Here is a 12,698-nt window from a genome sequence, read left to right on the forward strand (position 1 = left end):
GTATCTTTTTTTTGCCTCCCCTGATAGTCACCTCTTCATCCTCGCACCCACATGAATAGTGCTTCAAGCTACGAGGGCATCTTTGGCTCAAGTACTGGCCACTTCTGTATCATGAGGCCAGCAGAAGGCTCACCCCCAGTAGAAATACATATAGATGCCATTAGAAAACTTCCATTAGTCTCTGTTGGTATCTTCTGGTTTCTTCCGGAGGACCGGTAGTCCAAGAACATTCCTTGGCTCTATTCTGAAACTTAGTTGACCAAATGGAACAAATAAAAACTGGATGGAGATTTTTCAGTAGAATTTTGACTTAGGAGATGTCCTGTGATAAGGGCAAAATAGTTCTGATCAGCCAGGCCCTACCAGGAGTTATGGTTACAGCCTGTCAGTGGTAATGAAGTCAGGCCAACTCCTTCAAGCCCCTCAACAGAGCTTTGGCTTCTTCTTTACTCATCCTAGGTGGCATAGACAGCCCCAGGCACATATAGAGGAGGAAATTCTTTCAGATCTGCTTCCCAGGAGAGGGAGTTGAGGAGGCTCAGGTAAATGGAGAAAGAAGGTTTAAGGCTCAGCTGTATTGTTTATGAGCCTAGCAAATCTCCAAGCTGCAATGGATGGAGCATTGTGTGAATCTTTAGAGCCAAATCCTTTCTGGGATCCCATAGACCAAGAAAATCCAAATCTGGGGAGATCAGGACCTGGAATTGAGACAGGGTCTCTGCACCTCCTCTCATTAACCTCTCTGGCTAAAGATTTCTCTAACCCAATTTGCAGAGCATGAAAATTTGGCCACAGTGCCGGTTGCTTCTCACTGCTCCCTCTGTGCCAGCATTAATCTGACAAAGGGATGTCTCTTACTGAGGGATGTCTGGAAGCAGTTTCCACATGGTAAGGAAGTAATGCATGCCCCTCTGCTCTCATTTCACCTCTTTCTCCTGCTTCTCTGTGCACCCCACAGGGTGGCGTGGACGATGAGATCTCGCTGACGGCTTACATCACTGCTGCGCTACTGGAGCTCCACCTGGAGAAGAATGTGAGTAGCTCCTGAACGTTCACAGGGGTTGGGGGAACCCTCCACCCAGCCTCCTTCCAGAGCTGTAGGGTACAGGGAATGGTGGGCCCAAGTTAGGGAAATCCACTGCCACTTCATTTCTGCTTTGTATGTCATGGAGAAAGCAAAGGGCTGGTGATTCAGAAGTGAAGAGCATCTCTTTGAGGAAGAATCTGCCAATCCCGTGCTGGGTGGATGTTGTGTGAAATTCAAAGTCCCAGGTTCTTATTTCCCCCCAAAGCTGCTGACTGTCACCATGGGACTGGAGGACCAAGATAATTTGATCTTCTTTTGCCTGGGTCACTTGACTGAAATATCAGGTTATAGTGATAACACATTGTACAGCCCAAACCATGTTCCACCTATGAATCAAGCCTCAGAATCCCCCGCTGAGGCAGGCAAGTACAATCTGCTTTTTATAGATGGGAAACTGGCACAGAGAGAAAGCATGTGACTTGCCCAAGATTGTACAAGAAGTCAGTGGCAGAGTCAGGAAATGAACCCAGTGGCCTTATCTCACAGTTCTGTGCTTGAGCCATAAGAAATCCCCCATCCCTAATAAACAGCAGGGCCCTCACTGGAAACCAGGCTCTGTGTGTGAAAGTCAACCTTCCTTGGGAAATAACATAACATACAAATAGTATCCACCTACCCAATGCAAGATGCAGTATCTGATCCACGCTTCCTAGGGAAATACCTTAATTAAATATGGGAACTGTTAGTATCCTACATTATTGGGAGACTGGAACTAATAGGCCATGAGTAAGATTGTCAGCACTGGCCTTCATTCTTGCACCTGTAAATTGTGGTGTAAATAATCAGAGGTGTAGTTTTGCACCTACAGTTATGTGGGGGCGCATGTTCGGCTATCATTTAAATATCTAGCTACTGGTTTCATGGGTGCTATCAGGTGCTTAGAGTGTGCCTGCAAAGCTGCAGATAGAAAACCAGAAACTCAGTTAATGCTGACTTGAAAATCTGACCCTGAGACTCAATATTAAAGAGCCAAGCAGCAGAACGTCCAAACCTGGGTGCTGAACATTAGGGGCCTTAATAAAACAAGGCTCTGTTTTCCAAGCTGCAGTACTCCCACCACTCCCATTGACTTCAAAGGGAACAGGGAGTGCTCAATGCCTCTGAAAATCAGGTCATTTCTATTTAGGAGCCGCATCTTAGACATGCAGGTTTGAAAACATTTTTCCAGGAGCATTACTGGGTACATCCACCTGACATGAATGCTGTACAGAAGTGACCACACACGGCCAGGGTCCTGTCCCAGGTTACAATGTTTCTCATGGAAAATCCAGGATGATTCTTTGTGAGCTGTGTCTCTGGGTATGTCTAGTCTACATGGAGCTGGGGGTGTGATTCCCACTCGAGCAGACATACCTGGCTGGCTCTGATCAAGCTAGTGTGCTAAAAATAGAAGTGTTGCCATGGTGACATGGGCAGCACTCTGCATATGCTTCACATGTGATCCTGTCTGAAACCCAAGATACAGACTTGGGCACCACTTATGCCTCCGTGGCTACACTGCTGTTTTTGGTGTGCTCACTCAGTGAGAGCTAGTAAGAGTACATCTACCCAAATAAGAAATTACACCTCCAACTCCATCAGAGACATACTCTACTTCGGTTGTTTCCAAGCTCGACTTGGGGCCATAAGGGGAGATCCTTCCAGGACATGTTCCTTGGATGTATTAGAATGACTGGGGGATTGAGAACAGTTCCTGGAAGCTATACGTGGCCTAACCATCTTCATGTTCCTTTCTAAGGGCACCATGGTGGATGACGCTTTACTTTGCCTCAAGAAGGCATCACACGATGTGAACAGCACCTACGCCCAGGCCTTGATGGCTTATGTCTTCACACTGGCCAAGGACATGGAGACAAGGCAGCAGCTCCTGGAGCCGCTAGACCAACAGGCTGACCAGCTTGGTATGGTGGCTTCTTTTAGTAGCTACTTGTTCCCAAAGGGAATTACTCTGGCTGTTGGTAACACTTGATCCTGACAAGTTCTGAGCACTGCCAACTTCCTGGGATGTCCATGGGCCAAATCCTGAGGTCCTTATTCAGTTTGTTTTGCTATTAGTCGGGCACCCCCCCCCCCATTGAAGTGAAGTCAGTAGGAGTTCTGCCTGAGTAAGAACTAAGAGCTGGAGAATTTCAGTTAGATTTCTGTGTTCCTGATTAGGTGCTTCTGAGAATCCCACCCAGTAAGAACTGAACAAAGACCTCAGGACGTGGCACAGTGTAAATATACACCATATAATTAATGAGCGACGGGTTCACTCAGCTTCATTTGCACTGAACTAAATTGGGAATATCTCCACCGAGAACAATGGAGTTACACCAGAGTCAAACAGATGTGAGAGGAGAAAATCATAGCTCTCTGGCAGTGCATTCTGCCTAGTCTATCCAAGCATTTTAATGCTCCCTGAGTAATTTTTAGAGATCTTAGACTACATTTGAGGGCTGTATCCACTGCTGTCCTGAAACAGAACTTTTTTTCTCTTCCTCCCTTGGTTTCACTCGCTGGTGGTTTCTGTTCACTTAATGAATATAGTTACAATTGGCACCCAAGTACTTGAAGCCAGAGCCACTTATTGAAAGAGCTCAGAGATAAACTGTGGGTCAGATGGAGTTGTATTGACTCCAGAAAACCCTCTGCTACTTCTTGGAAAAACTGTTCTGCTTGTGTCACCTTGGAAGTAGCTAATCACAAATCTTTCCTGCCAGAACATTATTGGTTGCCATGGTAAATATCCCATATAAATATAATTAAGCAAATTACAGAACCTAGAGTCAGTGGGCCAAACCCTATTGTCTTTACTTGGTTTTTACTTAGTCTTTGCACCACCATATTCTCAGTAAAGCCAGTGGGAGGTTTGCCTGAATGAAAACGTTAGGATTAGAAGGTGGCAATTAGAAGGTAGAGAGGGCCCTCAACTTCTGTCAGCTTTAATGGTGGCCAGGGTACTCTGCACATTGCAGAGTCAGTTCTTTAGGATTCTGTCCTTTCCGTGTGAACAAAGGCCACATGGAAATCATGTTGGGGATGTATTGCTATATGGACCTGCAGGCTGATTAAAATCTCTGGTATGTTCTGTTAGTTTAAAATCAAATTCTATGTCTTGTCCGAGGTGCGATTACAGTTACTGATCCCAAAGACCTTCCAGTTAACGATGTCCAGATATAGGTGTTACCAGATTCCATATGTTCTTACCTTACCCACATGAAGTTCTTGAAGCATTCCTTAGGAGTGAGGGGAGAGCTGGTCAGAGGGACTTAGCCTACTGGGCTTTCCTATAAAACAGCCAGCCTGAGCTCTGGGACCCCACTAGGTGAGAGGGTCCCAGAGCCTGGGCTCCAGCCCAAGCCCAAACATTTACACCACAGTTTTTCAGCCCCACACTCCGAGCCCTGTGAGCTCGAGTCAGCTGACCCAGGCAAGCTGCATGTGTTTAATTGTGGTGCAGACGTACCCTGAGACCACAATGTGGCCCAGAGAGCTACCAGCTTCTGCCCTTTCTAGCGCTGATTTCTAGCCTGTCATAGAGCGGTGTGCACAGCCTTCACCTAAACGAGTCACTGTAAAAGCTTTTTTCTTGTTTTGTATCTCTTCCTTAAAGTGCCTGGCCTGCTCTGAATAATGACTCTACTGTTCGCATTGTAGGTTCCCATGTCTGTCTCTCAGTGATTAAGCATTACATGGGTTCCGTTTCAAAGTTTTTGTTTCGACCTGCCAGCCCTGCAAACACCCTCATGGCTTTGAGAGTCAAGTTGGGCCCTTTCCTTCTCTCACATCATCATCTGCTACGAAGATCCAGTGAGGCAAACTCTGCCCTCACTGATGCCAGGGCAGCTCCCTAGTCTTCTGTGGGTTTGTTCTCATGTCCCTGATGGGGCCTTACTGAATAATTCCATGGATGCACAGGAAGGACTGGAATCCTGCTCTCTCCGTCTGAGCCGTGCTGGCTCTGCAGAGCGGACGGGGTTGAAAAACATGTTATTGTTACCACTGAAGCCATGGAGCAAAGCTCCTGAGTGAGAAGAGGCCATTTTCACATAGTCACTGTTCAGAGGGGAACTGCACTTTAAATACAAACAACCCTCCGTTGAAAGGCCACTATCATCTGGATTTGGGGGCCACAGCAGTTACCTGCATGTCCCTAGAAATGAAGGGATCGGTGCTCTCAAGGGAGAAGTGAAACCAGGCCCAGTAGCGTGCAATGTAATAAAGAGGTTCAGGAGGAGTTACAGTCACTGCACAGCCCCCAGAACATAGTGAGCTGCTGTTCTGTCAGACGTATATTCTCCTCCACTGTTTTCCTCCCACCTCAGGAGAGGACTCGCCCCAGAAAGATGATGAGGACTCCTCTGAAGAGGTGGTGGAAGATTCTTCATTAATTGAGACAGTGGCCTACATCCTCCTAGCTCACATTTCCAAGCCAGAGGTGTCAGCTGCAGAAATCGCAGCTACCTCCCGGATTGTGCGCTGGCTCACCAAACAACAGAACCCCTATGGGGGCTTTGCCTCCACTCAGGTACCACCTGGCTCCCTCAGAAATGGAGGGAGAGAGAGACCCTGCATGCTTGGGGAATCAGGGGCCATGAGCCTAACCTGGGAATGAAACCCTAAAGGGAGGGATACAAGTAACCTGCCGTGCTTGGAGGATTGGAGTGTCAGTCCCCATGCTGGTGACCTGTGGTGAGGATCATGCTGTAATGAGAGCTGGGGGTGGGAATCTGGCAGCTTGTGGCCTGGATGATGTACATCTTGTTTGTTTGTGAGCCGAGAGTTGGGATCTTGGCACTGGAATCAGGGCTGGAGTGTGCATGCTGGTGCAAGTGCCCCACAGCGCACAGACCCCGTCACTCCAAAGTGTTGACTCTTGATTGCAAAGACATGACACACACAGCGAGGTGCCTGTCTCTCTTTCCCCAGGACACAGTGGTTGCCCTTCAGGCCTTGGCCAGATACGCAGCCCTGACATACCACGAAGCAGAAGGGGTAAAGGTGACGGTGAAATCCAAGGAGGGCTCCCCGCAGGAGTTCCACGTGGATAAGAAGAACCAGCTGGTGCTGCAGCAGGCATCGCTCCATCAAGTCCCAGGGGAGTACGTGGTGCAGGCAGTCGGGAATGGCTGTGTGTACGTGCAGGTGAGTGACGGCCCATTGGAATCAATAGGAGTTTTGCCCTGTCTCCCAGGGGAGCAGGATTTGGCCCAACTCTGTATCTGTCGGTCTTTATTCTGTGTCTGGGTCTGCCTTTGACCCTGTCTGTGCTAAAGGTTGAGCCTCAGGGGGCTTTGGCATGGGCACTAGCAGTAGTTACAACAAACACGGCTTGAGTGCCTCCACACAACAGCATTTCCCTGCAGGAGCATGTGTCAGCCCTGCTGGCCCATCCACAACTACTGTGCTGTGCCCTGGTATGTTCTGGGAGAATATGAGCGGTTCTTTGTTCCTAGATTCTATGCAGCTATGATAAACCTCCTGCAGAATACAGGCCATATAATTTCACCCGTGGTTCCTGCATCAAGTCCCAATAATCCTTGTAACAGCTGATGGGGTGAGGACTGTGGCTACCTGCCCCATGATGCATGTCCCTTGGGGATGTCATCCCATACAGAGATGGGGAATGGAGGAGAACTGTCTAACCCTGATACACTGAGAGACAAGGTGGGCGAGATAATATCTTTAGTTGTGTAGCACCCCCACAACACACCTTTCAAGACCCCTGGGTCCTACATATGGCTATCACAGCATGTGGTGTACCTCATCCAGTGCACTAAACGCCCCAATAACAACTATGTGGGTGTAACCAGACAATCACTACACTCTCAAATGAACTCACAAGGAAAATGATAAAAGACAAAACACCCTAACATCCGTGGGAGAACACTTTTCACAAAGCAGTCACTCCATATCTGACCTCTCAGTCCTTGTCCTCAAAGGAAATCTGCACACTTTCTGAAATGAGCCTGGGAGATTAACCTCATAACTTGGCTTTGCTAGATGCTAAAAAACAAACATGGAATCAAAATACTAGATTTATGCCTTATTACAACAATCTATAACCCCTAATCCTCCCCTTCCTCCCATCTTTTTTTCCCTTTCCCGCCTATGACTGGAGAGGTGTTAACTGGCCGCTTCACCTTGAATGGTCCCTTGAAATATGTGTTAAGTACTTAGTTTAAACTATCTGTTCAACCTTGTATTTAGCTGACACTCTGAGGGCTTGTCTACACTTAAAACACTACAGCTGTGCTGCTATAGCGGGTCAGTGAAGATGCTACCTATGTGGACAGGAAAGGTTCTCCTGTCAGCGTAGGTACTCCTTGTCCCTGAGATGCAGTACCTATGTAAACAGGAGAATTCTTCCATCAATATAGCACTGTCTATACCGGGGCTTAGATCAGTTTACCTGCATCGCTCAGGGTGTGGATTTTTTCACATCCCTGAGCAACCTAATAATACCGACCTAATTTCCTAGTGTAGACCGGGCCTCAGTACATTTCCCAGACCTTAAGAAGAGCTGTATGTACCTCAGAATCTTGTCTCTCACCAACAGGAGTTGGTCCAATAAAAGATATTACCTCACCCACCTTATCTCTAATATCCTGGGGCCAGCATGGCTGCAACAACGCCTGATACACTAACACAGTTAGTCCTGCCTATATCCTTAGAATCCAGCTACCATCTGACAGCTGTGCAAAGCCAGGCTCATGAGCAGCTTCCCCACAGAGTTATCCCTGGTGTAACCATTGAAGTCAAAGGCCTTATGCCAGGGATGCATTTGGCTCCATAGGTTAACCATGTTGTATTTGGACACAAACCCTTGTGTGGGGTCAGCCAGGTACCAGCTGGTGACAAACTGGTGAGAAGCCTGTGGTGTAGATGGGTCTGTTTACGTAGCAAGCCCTCAGGGCACTACATAGACAAATTCTTCCCCCCAGACGACACTGCGCTATAATGTCCCGCCCCCAGAGAGCAAAGCGACCTTTGTCCTGGATGTGAAGACAGTACCTGAGGAGTGCAACTGGGCTGCCAGGAAACGCTTTGAGCTCCACGTGCAAGTCAGGTATGGGATCCCTGCCTGTGCTGTTTCTGTGCTGTCTCTCCCCTGGCTCCCTTTTCTGCAACAGGGCTGGGGAAACATTGGCAACGCCATGAAAAGCTGCCCAATGGAGCTCTGTGGCAGTGGGGACTGAGATGCACTGTCTGACCTTCTCCTCTTCCCGTGCTTCTTCCATATTGTGCCAGCCCTTATAATATGTCCAGAACTGGGGGGAAGGGAGGGAGGAGGGGACTAAGAGACAGCAGCTGCAGATTTTCTTTTACTCAGGAGAAGGGAGCAACTTGCATCATGCTCAGGGTCTCAAGTAACCTCCCAGAGATCTCAGTCAGCATGAAGCAGCTCATGGGGCCATAAGCAGTGAGCATCACACTCATAATGGGCCTCTGGGAGCAGGAGCTCCCCTGCTGCTGCAGGCTTGTGGCAATATGGGCTGGAGCAGCCCAGAGTCTATAGGCAGGACATGGCTGTTCAGGACAGTCCTCATGCAACCCCTCTGCTCTGTGTGAGAACCACGAGAGCGTTGTGGAAGAGGAGGAACACATGGAGGGAGGAGAGAGTCCAGTTCCACCCGTGTTCAATCTTCTGGATGGGGAGTATCCTGGTCCATACTTTCCATGCTCCTGAGACCACTGGCTGCTCTGACCTCAAACAGCTTCACCCATTCTCCCTCCTGAGGCCTAATGGCAAGAGGTGAGAGGCTGGGGACCAGGCCTATCACCAGCTATGGAGCCTAAGATCTTTTATCACTTCTTGCTCAGTGACCTCATCCCTGGGAAATGGCGATTGGGACGGGGGAGAGTGAAACATGAACCCTGACTGACCAGTGTTACTTCAAGATGGACAAACCCTCTCCCACGCTGACAAGGCAGGGTAGAGAGTACGAGGGAGGGGTTTCTTGCTCTCTCTTCCATTGGCTGGAGGGGACTCAGCTTTTCTGGAACTGGGTGATAGGGGGTGTTCATCACCCACTCCAAGGACTGCTACACTGACCATCCCTCTCATTGCACTTTCTCTCCCATCTTCCTTCAGCTACATCGGAGATCGGGAGAGTAGCAACATGGCCCTGATAGAGGTGACGATGCTCTCAGGGTTCATCCCCGTGAAGAAGTCCTTGAAGAAGGTGAGATGTCCCCACCCCAACTGTCCTTCCCCAATCATACAGGGACCCTATGTTCCGTGCATGACTCAGTCAGAAACCACCAGCGCTTCAGGACAGTTTATGGAGAGAGCTCCACCCATGGTACATACTGTATATTGAGACTCCACTAAATGCAGAGATTGGCCATGTTCTCAGTTACATCACGAGGCAACATTGAATCCAAAGGAGTTGCACCACGACACATCCCAGTATATCTCAAAACAGCACTGCCATGCGGTCTGTCACGATGTCTAGGGTTATATCCTAAGGCAACACTGAGTCCAAGGAAGTCACTATGGGACATGTCACACGATACCAGAAGGAAACCAGGCAGCTCTGTTGTGTGTTCCTGCTGAAGAGATCGAGCTGGCCTGCATTTGTTTATGGGGGTATGTTCTAAACCTGACAGAGGCCCCCACCTTGTAGCCTACGTTCTCCCTGCAAACCCAGTACTGTCGTAATCAGGAAGGCCACATTCCGCCTCATGGATGGGGAGGGGGCAGCAAGTTTTCCAGCACTCTCATGTGCTGGAAAACTTGCTACCCCCTCCCACATCCATGAGGCAGAATTTGTTTATCTAATGGAGCAAAGAGATTTGTGAAATACAGTCATGGGAGGAGGGGGGTCTGTAGAGTGTGACACCCTCCCTAGGCCGGGGCCATGAGACTCATTGGGCCTGGCTCTGATGTCACTCACCAGTTTTACACGGATGTAACACCATGGGCCCCTCACCGACACTGGCATGGGTGAGTTCACAGTAAAGTCCAATGAGCTGATGCTAAACTGCGCTCATCTCTCCTGCTCCCTGGCAGCTGGAGAGGATGCCCCTGGTGAAGAAGACGGAGGTCGAGCCCAGCAAACTCACCATCTACCTGGAGGAGGTGAGTGCAGTGCAGGGCTCTATCAGTTCAACACGGAATAGGCGGGTGCACGTGAGACAGCCAGGGTGCACAGGGTGGTGGGGATAAGGGCAAGCAGGAGAGAGTGAATGGGAGACCTGACACTGTGGAGACAGGGGAATTACTGGGGGGTGGGGGAGATACAGTTGGGATTGGGGTGAGCATGATCATAATCTTCCTCGTTCCCTTCACTGTTCTTCCTTAGCTGGACAAGTCGCCAGTCAGCTTCAAAATCTCTGTGAAAAAAGAGATCAAAGTGCAGAACCTGAAGCCAGCGACAGTGACGGTCTATGATTATTACCAGCCAGGTAGGATCTCACTGTCAGAGAGATAAGTCACCAGCCTCTCCTCTGTCCACACACACAGCTCTGCCCCTTCCTCTCTGTCCTGCGCCCCCCCCCCCCGTTATTCCAGTCCTGGGGCTCCCACATACAACCTCCCAGACTTGACTTGCATAATGCCTTGATCATGCCTTTTTCCTCTCTTGAGCAGAGGCAGGCTGTCACCATGTTGGTTTTGTGATGTGGAGAAAACCAAATTCGATGCAATTGTGGCCTGCTCTGGCTCTTAACTCAGGTCTCGGTAGAAATGGGGCTTTTTTGTTAATCTACTCTGTCACCTCCAGCTCCTCAAGTCTCCTGGCAATATTTGGCTCTTGTTTAATGAGATAGGAATGGGACTTTACCCCAGCTATACATTTAAAGCGGCCTTTAACGCTACAAACCCTGACCAATCTGGAGGCAGAATTTAAGTTTATGCCTCTCATGAGTATTGTAGTAACCCCAGTGGCCATTGGTCACTCTCCTTTCCCAAGGGATGTTGGGAAGATGCTTGTCCTGCCAATCTAGGCACTGAAGAGAATGTGGCAGGGAACTGAAGTCACTAGAGATTGCTGTCCTAAAGGGGAGCAAGCTCCAGGTCTTGTGCAGTTCTGCATTTCACAGCAAATTCTCCTCCCTCATACAGGTGACAGTGCGGTTACAGAATACAACGCTCCCTGCAGCTCAGGTAGGTGTGGCATGGATACCCCCTCATAGGGGCAGCATCTTGAATGGTTAGAACAGGGGCCCGTAAGTAGAACTGATGTGTACTATTCCTTGCTCTGCCACTAACCTGTTGTGTGACACTGGACACATCACTGCACCTCCTGCTGCTCGGTTTCCCCATGTGCTGTGTACCCTAGTGGTACAAAGTTCCACATCTCATTCCTGCACAACTCTAGGCATTCAGTCCTCTCTGATGTAGGACTGAATTTCAACCAGTGATGGAGAGGTTATGGGATCTGTATCCAAGCCCCTGAGACCTGGTTAATGGGCTGGATCTAAACATGCCACCTGGAGATGAAAGACTATGTCCCCCATTTCCAATCCACTTTAACGATGCAGTCCCACACCATCCCAATTTAGCCCAGGACTGGAACTGACCACATGGATATTAGTGAAGACAGAGTATCTCATTCCCTGAGTCCTTTAAATTCATCCAGCATCGTGGATGTTCTTATTCTTTTAAAAACGAGGAAGAAGTGGATTTTTTACCCACGAAAGCTCATGCCCAAATAAATCTGTTAGTCTTTAAGGTGCCACCGGACTCCTTGTTGTTTTTGTGGATACAGACTAACACAGCTACCCCTCTGATACTTATTCTTTTGTTCTGCAGATGTCAAGAAGGAGGATTCCCAGTAAAGCCCTCTGGCTCTGGGCCCTGAATTCCTCAATCTGGGCATCACTGCTGGTAGGGGAAGAACTTCCCAGCTTTGGCCTCTTTTCTATGAGGCTCATTTCTGTTCCCCTTCACTTTTTCTCCTTCTTTTGATCTGCACTCATCTTCTCAAGGGGAAACCTGGCTTGAGGCGCAATAGCATGGAACTGGGCTGTAACCCAGGAGAGCCAAATTAATGGGTCAGGACATGCAAAGAGGAGAGCAAAGCCATTGGGGGGCACATCCAGGTGGGATCCATCTGCTGGAAGCAAGGAGGTAAGAAAGAAGGAGGAAGAGCTGGAGAAAACGGTCCCCTCAAGATGTGCTGGGACCTCTATGATCTCTTCCTTGCCTTGGTTTCTTCCTTTGCGTCGGATTTCTTTAGGACTCAAGGAAAGGCCTGACCTGCAAAGTTCAGATTTGGATCCTGATTCCCCCAGAGCAGCAGGGAGTTTGCTTCCAGGGTTTTGGTTCAGTTCCTACTGTATTAAAAGCAAAATGAATAAACTGTACTATGGATGCCTGTGTGCTGTGTGCCTATGGAACCCGTGTTTCCTGGTCCTTGTCTCAGAATCTCTTCTCTTCCTAGAGCAGATTGAACATCTTTACATCCACGAGGTTCTGGTTTTTGTTTTAAAACATAGCACTGGTAAATGCTGCCAGATTGACAGCCTGGGGCACTAATGGCTTCTCTTTAACCTCAGACCAAGCAGAGCAAGGACAGTAGCAAGGGCCAGCTTCCTACACATGCACACCCTGGGTCACTAGCATGCATCACTCTGTCCTGAGGGAACTCCTCTGGGATGACAGGCAGTTCAGTGGCTGTGG

The 12,698-nt window shown here is 48.9% G+C and overlaps 1 protein-coding gene across 1 annotated transcript in view; it reads left to right on the forward strand.

Annotated features, from left to right (window-relative positions):
* LOC123355555 (alpha-2-macroglobulin-like protein 1) overlaps positions 1 to 12,389 on the forward strand; it is a 51,088-nt gene extending 38,699 nt beyond the window's left edge. The window contains exons 28-37 of the mRNA XM_044998161.1: positions 959 to 1,033; positions 2,826 to 2,988; positions 5,395 to 5,597; positions 5,999 to 6,214; positions 8,014 to 8,138; positions 9,165 to 9,255; positions 10,086 to 10,154; positions 10,378 to 10,480; positions 11,139 to 11,180; positions 11,829 to 12,389. Coding sequence (XP_044854096.1) covers positions 959 to 1,033; positions 2,826 to 2,988; positions 5,395 to 5,597; positions 5,999 to 6,214; positions 8,014 to 8,138; positions 9,165 to 9,255; positions 10,086 to 10,154; positions 10,378 to 10,480; positions 11,139 to 11,180; positions 11,829 to 11,854 — 1,113 coding nt within the window. The 3' untranslated portion in view covers positions 11,855 to 12,389. The remainder of the gene's footprint in view (positions 1 to 958; positions 1,034 to 2,825; positions 2,989 to 5,394; positions 5,598 to 5,998; positions 6,215 to 8,013; positions 8,139 to 9,164; positions 9,256 to 10,085; positions 10,155 to 10,377; positions 10,481 to 11,138; positions 11,181 to 11,828) is intronic.
* Positions 12,390 to 12,698: the final 309 nt, after the last annotated feature.

This window comes from Mauremys mutica, chromosome 1 (assembly GCF_020497125.1).
Source record: "Mauremys mutica isolate MM-2020 ecotype Southern chromosome 1, ASM2049712v1, whole genome shotgun sequence".
In the NCBI taxonomy this organism is placed as follows: Eukaryota; Metazoa; Chordata; order Testudines; family Geoemydidae; genus Mauremys; species Mauremys mutica.